This window comes from Grammomys surdaster, unplaced genomic scaffold, assembly GCF_004785775.1.
Source record: "Grammomys surdaster isolate TR1022 unplaced genomic scaffold, NIH_TR_1.0 543, whole genome shotgun sequence".
NCBI lineage: Eukaryota > Metazoa > Chordata > Mammalia > Rodentia > Muridae > Grammomys > Grammomys surdaster.
Genome location: NW_021604962.1, coordinates 1,318,585 through 1,335,953, shown reverse-complemented (window position 1 = coordinate 1,335,953; position 17,369 = coordinate 1,318,585). Strand labels below are relative to the sequence as shown.

Genomic DNA, 17,369 nt, shown 5'->3' with positions numbered 1-17,369 from the left:
CAGCACTGTCTCAGGCCTAGCACAGACCTCTTCCCAGCACTGTCTCATGCAATTCCTCAGGGCAGACACTCATCCTTCTTCCCCACTCCACATCCCATCACTTACTGATCCTGAAAACTCAACCTCCTGAGTGTCTTTGTTTCTTTTTCATTAATTTATTTATATGTTCAGTTTACATCCTGACTGTAGCCCCCATCGAAGTCCCACCCTTACAAGTCCCTCCTCCCATTACCACTTCACCTTCTCTTCAAAGGGAAAGCCACCTTGGATACCACCCAACCCAGGACATCCAGTTCCAGCAGGACTAAGCACATTTTCTCCCACTGAGGCCCAACCAGGCAGTCCGGGTAGGGGAAGGAGACCCAATGGCAGGCAACAGAATCAGAGACAACCCCCACTCCAAAAGTTGGATGACTCACATGAAGACCAAACTGTGTATTCGCTACAAATATGTAAGGGGCCTAGGTCTACGCCCTGCATGCTCTTTGGTTGGTAGTTCAGTCTCTGAGATTCCCCCATGATCCCAGGTGAGTTGACTCTAAATCTTGTGGTGTCCTTGAGCCCTCTGGCTTTCGACTTTTCCACAGAACTTCCCAAGAGCACCGCCTGATGTTTGGCTGTGGGTTGCTGCATGTTTCCATCTACTGCCACCTCTTGGAGAGAGTTAGGTTATTTCAGAAATTATAATGCAAAAGACTACCCTGTTTGTCTGTGGCTTTATCTGCATCCATAAAATCTGAAAACGCAACAAGGAAAGAGAAGAGAAAGCCAAAGTAACCACAGCTGATGGACACTGTAAACTCCGTATCTCCAAAGGCGACATCCTGTTTACCAAACTATTTGTTAATGGTTAAAGTAACAATTTAATGGTTATAATTCACCATTGGGATGGTTTCCAAGGCCACAGTCATGCCTGAGGAGCTTTAAAAATCAATGGCTGCTATGGGACTGAGTCACTTTTCTTTGAGGGTAGACACTGGCAGGTTGCCCATGCCGGATTTGATAACCTCATAGCTGTGTACATATGAGTGGCTTTAATTTGACTCAGTATGTTAAAAAAAAAAAAGAAAAGAACTGAAAGCGGGAAGGAAGATACAATGGGGAAAAGGGGGGGTGTCATGAAGGTGGAGAGAGGGAGTGGGTGCAGATATGATTAAGATGCATTGTATACATGTATGAAATTTTCATTCACGTATACAATGTGTGTGAAGTTGTGGGAGGGGGTAGGAAGGTGGCGTGGTCATGTGTGTGCTTGACTTAATTTCTTTATTCTCATGCTGTGGAATAATAAGAGCTGTGTGTTTTCAGGGTATTTTCAAGCCTATGGACCTTAATCGTATCATCAAACTCCTCGAAGAGGACGATAAGGTGAGTGACCTTTGAGGCGTTCTTGCCAAGTCACTTAGAAAATCATATTTCCCTGGACAATAATAGGCATTCCCTATGATGTATTTGTTGTTTATTTTTCTTTGTTAAAAACTTTTCTTACAGTATATGTTCTGTATTCAAAGAATTAGAATTTAATATGAGAACCAATTTGTTTTCATAAGAGGGTCCAACCCATCCATGTTGGCTATAATCGAAGATCTGCAGGAGTAGAGGAAGGTTAGTACTTCCTATCCTAGGTTAATACTTCAAAATTAGAGTCATCTATCTTATTAATAATTCTTGACAATTAGGACTGGAGAAAAGATGTAGTAGGAAAAGGACTAATATAAAACTTCTAGTCTGAGTCAGGACATGGAAACAGATTTACCACGGGGGTGGGGGGGAAGAGAGAGAGGGGGAGGGGAAGGGGGAGAGAGAAAGAGATGACTTGTCCTGATAAAATGATGAGAATACAAAAAAAGTAATACTTCTTATTTAAGAAGACTCAGAGCTGTAATGGGAGAAGATACTAACTGTGCATACACACGATTATGCACAGCACTTTCCTGATGTTACCCAATATTGATAAGTGCCTCAGAAATAGCACCTAATGTGGAACTACATATAGTCATTTTCAAAGATGAATTTATGTTTTAAATAAATACTAAATTGATCAACTCAAACAGCCACCAAAACAAAGTAACATCCTATGATTAGTAAACACAAACATTTAGCTATTGTTTTAACATTTTTAGACTTCTTTATAGAGAAGAAAAATAAAAACAACCAAGAATAATTTATCTTTTGATGACTGATTTTTGTAAATTTTAAATGCTTAAATTGCACATATATCTACATCAAAAAATAAAACATGGGGAGTTCTTATTAGCTTTTGTTTTAAAACAGAATGGAAACCATGCCAGTGCTTTTCATGCACAGTTTATTAGAAAGGGCTAGAAGCAGACAAGACAGCCAGTGGGTAAAGGTGTTTGCTACCAAGCCTTACTATTCAAGTTCAATCTCTTGAACTCACATGGTGAGGGAGAGAACAAACCCCTGAATATTGCCCACTGATATCCTTATTGTGCTATAGAATGCATGCATGTGTGCATGCATACCCACGTGCATGCACATGCAGACGCGCGCGCGCGTGCACACACACACACACACACACACACACCAGGTGAATGTAAGATGAAACAGGAAGAACACAAGTCACAGTGTGGGGTTTTGGTTTTGGTTGACACATGAGTTTGAAAGCACATTAGTGTGTAGATGTTTATTAACTGTACCCAAATTCTTTATGATTCATTGAACATACAGTAAGAAGCGAATACAGTAAAATTAACACTCAGAACAGAAGCTGCGAGACTTTGCATAAAACTTTATTTAATTTTTAGTATATTTTGTGCATGCATCTGTCACCAAAATGAAAGGAACTCATTACTAGAAAAAGGTTTCTTTACTTTGATGACTCGTGTCCATTACTGCATTCAGATCTTATCCCCTTGTATTCAGCCTTGCTTGTTCTCTTTTCTTTGTGTGATATGGTACCCGTATATACATTTGCTTTTTTTTATTACTTTTATTTTTTACAGTCCAGTTGGTGCCCCCTTCCTAGTCCCCCCTTCCACAGTTCCTCATCCCATTCCTCCTCCCCACTGTCTCCAAGAAGATGTCCCTACCCACCCCACTCCACTTCACCATGCCTCAGGGGGCAGCCGTGCTAGGCTCCTATCTGTAAGCACACCATAGCATCAGTAATAGTGTCAGGCCTTGGATCCTCCCCTTGAGCTGGATCCTAAACTGGTCTGTCACTGGACTTCCTGTCCCACAGTCTGTTCTCCAGTTTTGTCCCTGCTGTTCTTTTAGACAGGAACAGTTCTGGGTCAGAGTTTTTGACTGTGGGATGGCAACCCCATCCTTCCATTTGATGCCCTGTCTTTCTCCCGGAGACGGACTTTACAAGTTCCTTCTGCCCACTGTTGGGCATTTCATCCAAGGTCTCTCCCTTTGAGTCCTGAGAGTCTCTCACCTCCCAGGTCTCTGGTACATTCTAGAGGGTCCCCCACCTCCCACCCTCCGAGGGTGCATATTTCCATTCATTCTTCTGCCCCTTAGGACTTCTCTTCTGTCCCCCTCTCAATACCTGATTATGTCCCCTTTCCTCTTCCCCCTCTGCCTCCCATGATTGCTTTCTTCTCCCTCCCAAGTGGGATTGAAGCATCCTCACTTGGGCCCTTCTATTGTGTAGAACCATGTTTTCTGTATCCATTTTTCTGTTGTGGGACATTTGAGTTGTTTCCAGCTTCTGGCTATCACAGATAAGGCCACTATGAACATAGTGGAGCATGTGCCCTGTGGTATGGTGGGGCATCTATTGTATATATCCCCAGGAGTGGAATAGCTGGATATTCAGGTAGATCTATTTCCAATTTTATGAGAAACCTCCAGAGTGATTTCCAGAGTTATTATACCAGTTTGCAATCCCACCTACAATGGAAGAGTGGTTCTCTTTCTCCACATCCTATCTAATATGTGCTGTCACCTGAGTTTTTGATCTTAGCCATTCTGATTGGTGTAAGATGGAATCTCAGTTGTTTTTGATTTGCATTTCCCTGATGACTAGGGAGTTTGAACATTTCTTTAAGTGCTTCTCAGACATTAGAGATTCCTTTATTGTGAATTCTCTGTTCAGGTTTATACCCAATTTTTTTGATTAGATTGTTTGGTTTTTTGGAGCTTAGCTTCTTGAGTACTTTATATATTTTGGATATTAGTCCTTTATCAGATATGGGGTTTGTGAAGATTTTTTCCCCAATCTGTAGGTTGCAGATTTGTCTTATTGGCTATGTCTTTTGCCTTACAGAAGCTTTCCAGTTTCATGAAGTTCCATTTATCAAGTCTTGATCTTAGAGTGTGAGCCATTGGAGTACTGTTTAGGAAACTTACCCCCGTGCCAATGAGTTTGAGACTCTTTCCCACTTTCTCTTCTATTAGATTCAGTGTATCTGGTTTTATGTTGAGGTCCTTGATCCACTTGGACTTGAGCTTTAGTGGCCTTACTTTATACACATGATAAACAGCCTGAGAAAGAAATTAGGGAAACAACTCCCTTCACAATAGCCACAAATAATACGAAATATCTTGGGGGTAACTCTAACCAAACAAATGAAAGATCTGTACGACAATAACTTCAAGTCTCTCAAGAAAGAAATAGAAGAAGTTTTCAGAAAATAGAATCTCCAATGCTCATGGATTGGCAGAATTAACATAGTAAAAATGGCCTCCTGTGTCCCTAGGTTACTGTAAGTCTCCTGGGAGACCTGTGGCTCTGGCAGTAGCAGATCTCCTGGGAGGCCTTCAGACTGTGGAGTCTTCAGGGGGGCAGACATGCTGATGATCTGCCCTTGTGAGAAGGGAAGGGAGGTGGAGTTGGAGCAGAGGGGATGGGTCCTGGGTCCACTGGCTTCCACAGGGTTTCCAGCTGCTGCAGTTATTTGGGAGGGTCCCTGTAGAAGATGCAGGCTGCTTGCATTTTTTTATATATAAGAATTACTTAGTAATTTTCATGTGTCTATAAACTGAATAAAATTTCAAAAATCTTAACTAACTTAATAGCACAAAATAACTAACAGACCATTTTTTTAGGATGTCTCAGAAGAAAAACAACTTAATTATATCAAGAAACTGATACACTGTTATCAGAATGGATTTGTATCCTTTATATATGTGAGTATGTTCATTTCATTCCTCTGGAAACACTATAAAATACACTAGATCCCTTCTTGTGGTCATGGGAACATGGTGTCACAAGCCATGTAAGTTTATTACCTGTTTGATTGTCAGGATCAGAGAAGGGATCCCCATCTGAAACTGACAGGAAAGTGGAAAGCTCATGACTACGGAGTTCATAGGTCTCAGGAGGGATGTTATTACTACTGTCCTGTTGAATAGATGAAATCTTCTTGTTAAATTGCCTTTTAGACATTTGAACCTAAAGATTGCTGCTGTTGTCAGCCTCAATCAATTGGGGTGGAAAACTTCCTCTTTGCAATGGGTGTTGTACCTGAATCTCATGAACCATCAAGCTTCTGAGGTGACTTGACTATTGCTCAGGCATAGTTGCTCAATACTCTGCCACAGAGGAAGGAGACTATCAAGCACGTATATCACCCCTTCCAAGGCTTGGGGTGGAGTTGGGAAATGCAGAGGAGACTAGAAGATCTGTGGGATCCGGAGGAAGGGGTGCAGTGTTGTATAGACTTTCCTTCTAATTGAAGTATTCTCTCCTGGAGAAAGGACAGAGGTTCCTAAGGCTCAGGAAATAAGCGAAACTCACAATGTTTAGAAAACAGAAACTTCCAAGATTCGTGTAGTCACTCTCCAAGACTGTATTAGAGATCCACACCTGCTGGGAAAAGGAAGCTCTCCAACTGGAAAGCTGCCTGCACACTATGCAAGAAACTCCAGGGATTCAGATTCTGTGAATCATGACTCAAGATAAAGTACACATTTCAGTGCTGCAGCTGCCTTTGAGTCATCTACACTCCTGTTAAGCAACTGCTCATGTATAATTCTGCAAGTAGTCACAGCAGACTCACTGGTTCATTAAGGTAGACTACGTAGAACTGTTTCTGTAATCTGTTAGCAGTGACCTAGCTAAAGTAAACAGAGCTATCTAAAGTGCACGTCTCCCAGGGAAAGTCTCATAGCAGCTTCCTGGGAAGTGATACTTCCATCACTTAGTAAAGTTTTACAGCCTCTAAAGCCAGCCTATTGAAAAGGTATTCAGAAGTAGAGCTACTTGCTACCAACTCTCTAAACCTAAGGAAAAACAATGTGTTGTCATGGAGTTTCCCTTCACCTCTATTAATGGTCAGGCCTGAGGGGTGTGTATCATGGATCACTTCTGATCTGGTCTTGTCACATCACTGTTGGCTTCCTCCAAGCTCTAAGCTTCTGGACCCCATGAAGGGCTTTCCAGCACAGCTCTAAGTTACACTCTCTTTCCCTTCCATCTCCTCGTCATGACTTATACCTCCTGGTTGAATCCTGGCATTTCCAGCTGCTCAGAATGACTGCTATGGGAATTACCCACCCAATGAGAGGCTAACTAGGAAGGTGATAGCTTTAGGTCCCTTCCCATTGTAATTCCTTCTTTAAACAAGCCTTCCATCGAAGCAGCCATGTTTGCCTCTTTTACATATCTTATTATATATAGCAGTGGACATGTAGATGTCACCACAGCTTGCTGGCTGTCTCCTGGGGGACTACCATACCGTCTCTAGTCTTTGAACTGTTGTCAGAGTATCTGCATACTCATGCTTTGAATTCCACTCACCAAGAGACTCCCCATCCCCATATTACATAAAAGAAGATAGTCAAACTGGGATTCCCCCAAAGATACTCCCTTCTGAGACATGTCAAACTTGCTGCACGCCCTGTCACACATCTACAGTGTGGAGCCACAACTTAAGCAAGGAGGCACGCCACCCCTACCATGGGAGAAAAGAACCCCCATTGGGACTGTGGCCCTGGACTCTGCCTTCAAACTGATGAGTCATAGATATATGTCTCACCACACACTGCAAGGACCATATAACTATTCTGTCCCAACTCTTCCTAGCTTCTGTCTGTCCCTGTTCAGGCACCAAGTATGTTATGTAATTTTTCCTGGGGAGACATGAACAGAACCTATTTAACCCCGATAAGGCACTGATGAAAAACCAAGTTAAGAGTTCTGCCCAAGTCTAATTTAGTGAACTATTGACTTTATTGGTCTATCTTACAGGAACACGGATGACTCAGAGAAAGATGCATCACTAAACAGCACTCCCCATCATTAATGCCAATGAGAGCTCACAAAGCTACATCCTTGAAAGTTGTACAAAGCTTCCCTAGTCATAAATGTCAGCTTTCCAAGACTTGTGAGGTTTACTTCCTGAGTTACATGAGCCTCTTCTCCTATAAGGAATGGATGCTTCAATTCAGAGGAACTTGAAGTTAACAGAAGTGTGTCCCCTCCCTGCCTAAGAAGTTCCTGCAGCAAAGCTAGAGACACTAGGATTCAGCCTAGAGCCTGAGGTCACAATCAGAATGATCTCCTAGCCGTCAAACAGAATCAACGAAATTTGGTTTTGTATTAATCATGTTTTTTTTAAACTGGCAAAATAAAATATGTTATTACTTGAAGCTCTAGAAGAGGTACATTTTGCTTTTATGTGAGCTTTAAGTGAAATAAAAATCTCAAACAATTTTAATTCTGATTAAAAGAAAATGCATCTGAAAAGATAAAGTACTACATTAAAATAGGATTTAAGCCATATCTGTTTGTGTTGTGGTTGAAATAAATGGATGAAAATATAATGTTGCTAAAAGTACAGTTATAAACTGTTCTCTTTAGACTTCAAACCAATTAAAATAAAACTTACCATACCTAACAAGATAGATCGGATTTTGTAAATTTTCTGGGGTAAATTCTTAGAAGAAATGTGTTTATAAATTAATGATAATTTTATTTCCTAACAAAAATATTAAAGCCTCTAAGAGATTTGGCACAGATATTTAAAATTCTGAGTCTGTGCGCAGAAAAAATTGAAAGGCAGCCTTGTTTTGTAGAACCTGCATCTGACATCATAAAATTGTGTGGGTAAGTTGTTTTTCTTCAATTTTACTTTGTACTATATGCTTTATTTTGTATTACAAAGATGTTAGATATATAGTATGTCAAAATAATAAAAAGCAAAACTTAAGTTGTTGACAGGATTTCAGCAGTTACTATTCAAATGCTACAGACTGCTATAGAAATTGTAAGTATATATAAAATACTTTCTTACATGTTGCCATGCTCACATGATTGGTAAGCAACAAATGAAACCAAAGAACTGTCGTAATTTGAGAGAATCTTTACATAAACTTAAAGGTATTTAGTTTCAGTTTGGTGTTCTTTTTACTCTTTCTTTAAAACAATTTGACTCTGAAAAGTCTATTCTTATGTCATGTTTCATTTGATTTTGCCATTTTGAATGAGGAAGAAAAATTGTTTGGTATATATGGGAATATAAATTAGAGATAAGAGTTATAAAATTATTATACCTTATGCTTCTCTCTAGTGTAGTTTCTATTCCAACTCTGGAAACTACATATATATGTGTATACATATATTTTATGTACATAGAAATCAAATGTACACACACTTAACGTGTATGTAGATACTCACACATATAATGCTTCTTTGCTGCCACATAGTGGCTAATCTAATATATGTTTAAATAGCCACTTTCATGTCAATACACCAATGGAGAAGACTTAACGTTGGAAAGAAATCATTTTGACAATTTCATCTTCTAAACCTATCTATCAATTTAATATGCTAAATAGCAAAGTGACACTATTAGTATATATATACACACACATCCCAACTCTTAGATTTAGCAGCAGTAAAATAAAAAATTCTGTAGCCATTTACATTAATTCTTTGATATCATATAAAAATAATTTTCCAGATGCCTATGTCTGGCCTTACTTTTCAATGGAGATTTACATACAAAGAAATAAATTATTGCTTTAATGCTTTCAAACAAACTAGAAGTTTTTGTGTTGACATGTATTACAAACAGCCCTTTTGCGTGTGGGGCTGTGCAGGTTCTAAAGGACTGGGCTCACAGCCTCACCTCCAGTGTCCGATCCATGCAACTGCTTCAGCCTGCAGAATGTCTCACTGTGAAACAGTACACATCTTTTCAGCTGTGTTCTTTCTCTCCTTTGTAAATTATTGACATTATTTTTTAACATTTCAAATTTCCACCTATATTCACCATTTCACTCGGCCCAATCCTCACTTGATTGTCTTTTCAAGAATTTTTTGGAGATTAAAACATTGAAAAAAACATCAGATTTTCTGTTTTAGTCTCTAGTTGCTTTTTCCATTGTACCAGGAGCACATTCTTATTTCCTGCATAACTTTTCAGGTTGAACCCTCAACCCCAATACTTTATCGGAGTCTCCTTTGGTAGAAAATAATGTAAAAACGGGGCAAGATATTTAGAGTCTTAGTTTTGAAATCTTTAGCTGTTCATCAGTCAACTAGATGATAGTATTATTTGCTTTGAACTTAATTCTCAAAGGACAGGAATGAGTCCCCACACAGATTATAAAATTGTCTTTTTGTAGTTTGCCTTGATATACTTTTAAATTCAAATTAACTTGTTTATTCAGTATCCACATATGATAGTTTTCAATTCCTATTTGCAACTACTTTCCAACAGGAGGAAAAGAGTGTGCCCACTCTCACTGTTTCTGTATCCACATGCCATTGTTGTCAGTCTCACTTCCCAATGATTTTGTAAATGTTTTGAAAGACTTGACTTGGAAGTGGTATATACAAGTATGTTATACTTCAAACAGCACAGGAGATTCGAATGGTTTATATTTTGTTTTAAGAAGTAATTTTTATCTGTCCCTTGAAATTTAGTATAATGACCTAGAATTCATAAGCTTGATCTTTTGTGATTTACGAATAAGTATTTTCAGATAATGGTAGTTATAGTAACTGTGAATTACAGTTCTAATATAATTAATATTTTTCAAGTTGAATTAGTTATTGTTTCCAAAAGTATTCCGTTTTTTGTGAATAGTTACTAATGGGATTAGTAAGGAGGAGAAGCTGCCTTTGGGAAGAAGCTGACCAGGGATTTGGTAGCTTCCGCTTTGTGAACTTGAGGGAAGCCATTAAACACGTGTAAGTTTTAGCTGAGTTCTCCTCACTCTGATTACAACTGTAATTCACAGTGACTTTGCCATCAGACGATGATTTGTAAGTATTTTATTATGAGTGATGTAAGATTACTTAGCCCATCCTTATCTCTTTACTCCTACTAATGGGTTTTGTTTAGTCTCTGCTTGGTTAATTAGAAATAGTTTTCTTCTTATTGTTTTTGGTTGTTCTCTACACTAAAGAATAAGATAGGCTAAGAGAGAATATCCCTTATTCTTTAGAATATAAATATTTCCCCTTTTATAAGGGATGTATCAACTACGGGATCCATTTAAAATTACTCTGTCGTTCTTCATTCTTACTGAAGCTTGCCATTTTTGAAAAAGAAAGTATCGGATGAAATAACTTACACTGAAGATACAGCTAATTCATTTGCACTTCTGGGTAAGTTAAGACTGTCTTAGATGGGAAATATAAGCCGGCAGGATCAACCTGAGGAAGAGTGGATCTGCTTTCATGGTTTCCTTAACGGGATTCCCCCCACCAAGGCTCCTTCTTCCCTTATTTTAGTTAAGAATTATCATGGTGTGCTCTGTGATAGTTCTGGAGCTGTTTGCTCCTGAAGTGTTTCATAATATCAGCAAGGCCCTCCTCTGTTCTTTATGTTGGAAGATTGGCTTTTACTTCTTTGATTTTTTTGACTTGATGTATAAATTGGCTGTGTGTTTGTTAGCCTTTCTTTAGTTCTTTGAGAGTTTATACGCCATCTTTTGGTCATATTCACCCCTCATCCAACTGCCCTTAGATGGACACCCAACTTTGACTGTCCTTTTGTCCCCATCAAGATCAGTTTGTGCTGTCAAATATTCTTGAACAGGTGGGATTCACTGGAGCATGCACTCTCAGACAAACCAGTCTCCCACCCGGCAGCTATCAACTGCCAATAGCCGCATAGCTGGGGGTGGAATTCCATGTCCCACTCCCAAGTCCTGCCAAGTATCCGTCGTCTCCCTTCAGTAAGAGAAGCATTTCCACAATTAGCTCTCATGCTGAGTTGCTGAAACCATTGAGTTCACATGCATTGCTCTCTGTATGCTCCACATTTTAAATAAAATCAAATATGAAAAATGTCATAAAGGGTTTTTTTCATTTTTGTAAATAGAAAAATAATTTCCTAAGAAATGTGATCACATAAAACAATTTCTTGAGGCCCCAGGGAGTGGAGAGGCCTGATGGGGTGAGGGCAGGGTGTAGGGGTGGGGACATCCTCTTGGAGAGGAGGGTTGGGGGAGGAGGTATGGGATGGGGAGTAGTGGGGGGGGGTCGGCAGACTCGGGGAGGGGGATGAAGGCTGGACTGTAAAAAAGGATTAAAAAATAAAAATAAATATTTAAAAAAGAAATTTTAAAAACGTTAAAAACCATTTCCTTAAGTTGTTTTTCAAGTGATGTTCCCCATACAAGAAGATTTTAAAAGCTCACCCAAAGTGAATAAAAAGCATGTTTATTTTAACATTAAATATTATTTATTTTTGTCTAGGTTTCATTATCTTCAGTTATAGTTACTCAGAGAATTTCCTAAATGTCAGCTCCAATAGTAGAAGTATCACAAAGACTAGATTAAATACAGAGAATTAAAGAAAACCTTAAGAACCAAGTAGGTTCAGAAGTAATGGGAAATTTCAACTCTGTCATTAGTGGAAAAGTTAAATAGGAAGACATTCTAAAAGATGACATACTAATATTTTAAAAAATAAGTTTTGTTGGTCATATTATTTTTAAGTGTCCCTGTTGGCCCTGCTGTTCTAGAATGTTGCCTCCTAGAAAACTAGCAGACATTCTAGAATAATCCATGACCTATGATCCCATTATTTACTTACTGACACCCTGTTTGTAAAAGTACATTGCTGTCCCACTGGGGACAGTATGAACTCCTAACTTCTTACTTTACTAATAATGTAGTGCAAATACTGCTCTGTGCCTTTTTTAATTTCTGGAAACATGAAGTAAATGAAAATACACAATATGAAGTATTTAATAAAATATGTTCGTGGCAATTACTAAGAACCCCTAGGTTCTACCATGTATTAGTAAGTATTAGAGATTCTTCTAAATGCTGTGTAGATACTTCTGACTCAGGAGAAGGGTTCTGGAAATAAATAAGGTAAAAAGTTGGTACTCTGCTTTGAAATGCTAAATCAGGAAGCTGTAAGATATTTCTTATTTTGTAGGAACTGAAAAGATGGAGAAGCAGATGAGAAAGTTTCCCATACTTCCTGTTTGGCTAGTTTAATTGTTCTCTTCCCTGTTATTGTTATTATTATTTTTTAAATTTTTTTCTAACACTGATATTCTAATTCCAAATGAAGCTTCCAACATGAAGTTTAAGGAGATATTCTTGACCTTATTAAGGGTCAGCTTTCTGGAGGAGATGGTGCTAAAGCAAGAAAGAGGCCTTGTCCTCTACCCTGTCCCCATGTTCCCTCACATATGCCCACTCTGATGGAAGTGAACATTACACAAGGCCCAACTGAAAGCCCAGTCTTAAAAGAATTCTTTATCCTTTTATGCTCAGAGAATCCAATCTGAACCAGTTTAATCATAAAACTGATTCTGCTGACTCTGGTTGTCCTTAGGTATCCAGACGGCATGGGTCATTACAGAGTCCTGCAGATTACCTTCAGATTCTCCTGGAAGACATTCTTGTTGAACTTCAAATGAGTGAATGCAGTCTAGTTTGAATTATTGAGTTAGCCAAATTGAATTCAGTAATGATATAGATATGGCTAAAAAGAAATCCCGTGTCCTTCACCCTCACCCAGAAAACTTGAACATAAAATTATTGCCTTTGAGACAAAGACTGCCCCAGAGTCCTGTCTGCCAGCAAATTGAGAGCAAAGCTAACATGGAACATTAAGGAACGAATACACCATGGAACACAAATTTCTGAGTCTAGTTAGAAAGAATACTAACCCATATTTTATCAAACAGTAGCTATCACACATAGCAATTAACAATATGCTAAACATTATTCTCAGCCCTTGTCTCATATGAAATCAGTCTTTATAGCATTCTTAAATGTAGTAACTGGCATGCCTTTTTTTTTTTTTTGATGGAAAAACCAAAGTACTAGTTTACAAAGGGAATGTGTAGCAGAGCCAGAATTCAGTTTTGGATAATTTGGCTTCAGTATCTGTGTCATTAGTATCATTCTGTTCTTTCTGGAAATGACAGGCTGAAATGATTGAGATACCAAATAATGATAGATTCAAAGTATTATGTAGTCACATGTGCATGTATGTTCACATATGCTGTCATGCACTGTATCACCTCATTTCACCCAACAATAGAACATATGTAAGATGGTGGTTCTATAAATCTATCACTGATCCAAAAAAATTCTATTCCCCTATTGAAGGAATAATTTGTTGTAGTGCAGATCATTATCCACATATTTGTGGTGAAAATGGTATAAACAAACCTCTCATTGCTAATTATCTGAAAATATAGCAACATAGTTATATGAAGTTGATAACTTGGGACGTGGCAAGTCACATTGCTCCTGGATTGTGTATTTACTATATTTGATCATTTGAAGTATACTTTCTACTTACTATTTTTGAATTGACTGTCAAACAGTATACTGTTTGCCAGCAACAACTTTCTACATCTTTCCCTCACTATATATCTCATTTGTTCAGTTCTCTCTTGAATTTAATGTAACATCATGGTTGTGTAAATATTAACATGAAAACAACACGTAACAAGAACTTTTTCAACATATACTTTCATATGAAGTAATTCAAAGCATGCATAAGATCCCACATGCAATTACATGACGCAATGTATCTGATGGGATCTTAATTATTATAATATCAGTATTCTATGCTTACATTTTAAAATAAACTTATAACATGATATTATATTGCTTTTCTTTATCCTTTTGGCAGGTGAATTAATGAAAATACCAAGTTCTGCATTACGGATACAAATTTGCAAGTGTATTGTTGACTTTTATCATGCAGAACCACTAAAGAAACGTATTCCAGGTAAATTTTTCATTGATCTTTCAATGATAACTTTTGTCCTTGGAAAACAAAAAAAAATATCATCTCATATTTCACTAAACTTTGAGCTTAGTGGATTCAATACATAAAAAGAACAAATTTGTATAGCTTTGACCTCTTATCTCTAAAAATTGTATAAATTTCCTTGTTCTTAGTTTGAAAGTTTATATCAAACTTTTATCTTGATGGTAAATATTTATGGCCCAGTTGATAAAGGAATAGCATATTTAGTTTGTTACTAATAGTATTACTTAGAATTGTAAATAAAATTATTTTTCTCACTATCAGCCCACCCAAATAAATGTTAAATTAGTAATATTGGTGCCATTCTTTATTATGTTTGTGGAGAATTCTGAATGTTATAGCTAGGAAATCTTCATGTATACTTATGAGTAGATTATCAAGCATTAGTCTTAAGAGTATATAATGTTATTTAAGACATACTTCTTATCTTCACTGATTATATAATTTGCAATTAATATAGTAAGAGAGAATAGATAAATGATATTTTAAAGTTATATGTTTTAGATAGATAAAAGTAAATCTATGGTAGTCTAAAAATTTGTGACTAAGGAGAACAAGAGAAGACATCTGAACTAGTGAAATACTTAAGAGGATTATTAAATGTAGGAAATGTAGGAGAATAGTTAATCTGCTTAGATCTCCTGTCAGGTGATTTCCTGTCAGTTTCTAGCCACCAGCCAGAGCTCCTGAATGAAAGACACACACACACGCACACGCACACACATCAGCTTAATTTTTAATACGCCTCACTAGCTCAATGGCTGGACACTTCTAAACCTCCCCACAGCACACAACCCCTTTATTTCCCCTGACCCAAGTGGGTAAGTGGCCCCAGATTCTTATACGTTGACAGGCCTTTACTTCTGATCTCTCTGTGTCCCTGTCATGGTGAATCTCTCCTTCCTCTTCCCTTTGTCCCTTGTCCTGGAAATCTAAAAGTCCTTCCTCTTTCACTCTGCCCAGCCATTGGCTGCTGTCAACTTTATTTCCCAATCAGAGCCAACTGGGAGCAGGCTTCTTTAGCCTATGTGCAGGACATTGTAAACTGTTTTTTTTTTTTCAGATAACACAATTAGCATGAGAACACAACCCGCTACAATTAAATATGCAGTGTGAAGTCTCAGATAAACAGACTAGAGAACACAGTGTAGGGTGGACACAAACACGAAAAGCATCCGGGAAGACAAACAGGCTTGAACTTCGCTGAGTAGAAATGAAAATTGAACCTGTCAGTGGTTGAATTAGTCAGAAAATAAGTCATGGAAACCGCAAGGGACCAAGAAGAACACTACGGAAGGTGTTCATACTGAGGGTGGAAAAATATGATCCAAAGAAATAAGAGAGGTTCAGAAGGGATCCAAAGACTAGAACGGTTCAAAAGGAGGAAGCGCCTTGTCTGGCACCGCCCTCATTGAGATTCCACGTGTGCGTCTGAGACCTGGTGTGCTGCAGGCTGCAGGAGAGAACAGTGAACCTGGGACACCAGGAAGGTAGAAAATGTCAAACAGGAGAAAGCTAGAACTTTGTAGAAAAAAAACCAAAAACCTCAGGGGAAACCTAAAAGGTCAAATGTGCACTGGCCCACTGGAGATTCGACGAGACCCTAGGGAAGAGGGCGAAAGAATGGGGGGGGGGAGGGACACAAAAACTAAGCCGCCAGTCTAAACGTCCGGTCAAACCCTTAAACTTCATCGTTCAGGCTGCTGTTATAAAGACAAGCAGGCGGGAAAGTTATCTAAGGGTCCAGGGCTATCCCACCAACATCTCTAATTTTCTGATACCTATAACCGAAATGCTCCCACAAACATTTCTTAGCTCAATATGCTTATCTAGTTACTATTTTCTCACAGGCAGGAGGGTAGTGAGACATTCTTAACTCAGGTGTCTTATCTAACTAATATCCTGTCACAGGCAGGAGGGTAGTGAGACATTCTTAACTCAGGTTGCTTATCTAACTAATATCCTGTCACAGGCAGGAGGGCAACAAAGTCTTGGCTCCTGGCACAAATGGTAGAGAAATTATGGACGCAAATCAATGTGAGCAGTGTAGGAAAATGGTGAGCTGGACTCTAGGTTATATTGTGAACAAGAGAATTCCACGAGGCATAAACAATGAAAACCTTGTATTGTGGAGAAGTAGATATTGGCTTTTCATCTCCAAATGTACCCTCCTAAGCTCAGCCTGCTCACACTAGAACAGATAAGTGCCAAGAGAGAAGAAAAACCACAAAAATGAATGTAAAGAACACACATACACACAAACCATTGCCATACCCAGTGTTTCCAAAACATGTAAGGGCACATACATCATGACGAGAAGCCATATATAGATAAGTAAATGGGAAAGCCTATATGTCTGTCAGACTTTCAGACATATCTGGTAGCACATGGTAGAGAGAAACCTATATATGTAAGCAATGTAAGGTGTATTTGTAGAAGCTTTGGCTGTTCCCTTTCATTTCTAATATGTGAAAGAAGCTCCTCTGTGGAGAAAGTCTGTGAGCATAAGCAATGTGGAGAAGCATGTGGTTTATCTTCTATTCAGAGACATGCATGGCATTACACTGCAGAGAAGCGTTATGCACGTAATAATGTGAGAAAGCCTCCGTGTCCATGTTCCCTTCCAGTGTGTGAAATAACACACTGGAGAGAAGCCTTGTGTTTGTAAGCATCAAACACATTGAGATTGTCACAACAGTTTCGAATACATGTGTTGAAGTTAGGCCCTAGTTCTTTCTCCCAGACCCATGGTCCCAGAAATAAGACTGAGACTCAAAATATGTTTACAAATACCTTGTCCATATAGCTAGGCTCTTCTCTGAGTAGATATAACTTAAAATATCCCATTTTTTTCTAGCCTACATTCTGCTACATGCCTGGCTACCTGTGCTCAGCTACCATGTATCCATCTCATCACATCTTTCCAGCAAATCTCCTGCCTCTGGCTCTCTCCCAGAATTCTTTCTCTCCACCTCTGCTTTCTGCCTAAGCCATAGGCATAGGCTTTTTAATTGACAGGTGATGCATCTGTACAATACACAAGATATTCTCTGTATAATTCCCCTTCTTAGTTCAATATACAGCTGTTTTTCTTTCTAATATAAATTGAATTGAATTATAATAGCTATGAAAGCATTTATACATTTATAATATTCAGTTCTTAAATATTTGGCAACTTAAAGTATTCTATCA

The 17,369-nt window shown here is 38.4% G+C and overlaps 1 protein-coding gene across 1 annotated transcript in view; it reads left to right on the top strand.

Annotated features, from left to right (window-relative positions):
• Positions 1-17,369, top strand: part of Cfap69 (cilia and flagella associated protein 69) — a 68,104-nt gene that overhangs the window by 5,770 nt on the left and 44,965 nt on the right. The window contains exons 2-6 of the mRNA XM_028781766.1: positions 1,309-1,368; positions 5,020-5,085; positions 7,911-8,020; positions 10,455-10,531; positions 14,037-14,135. Of these exons, the coding sequence (XP_028637599.1) occupies positions 1,309-1,368; positions 5,020-5,085; positions 7,911-8,020; positions 10,455-10,531; positions 14,037-14,135 (412 nt within the window). The remainder of the gene's footprint in view (positions 1-1,308; positions 1,369-5,019; positions 5,086-7,910; positions 8,021-10,454; positions 10,532-14,036; positions 14,136-17,369) is intronic.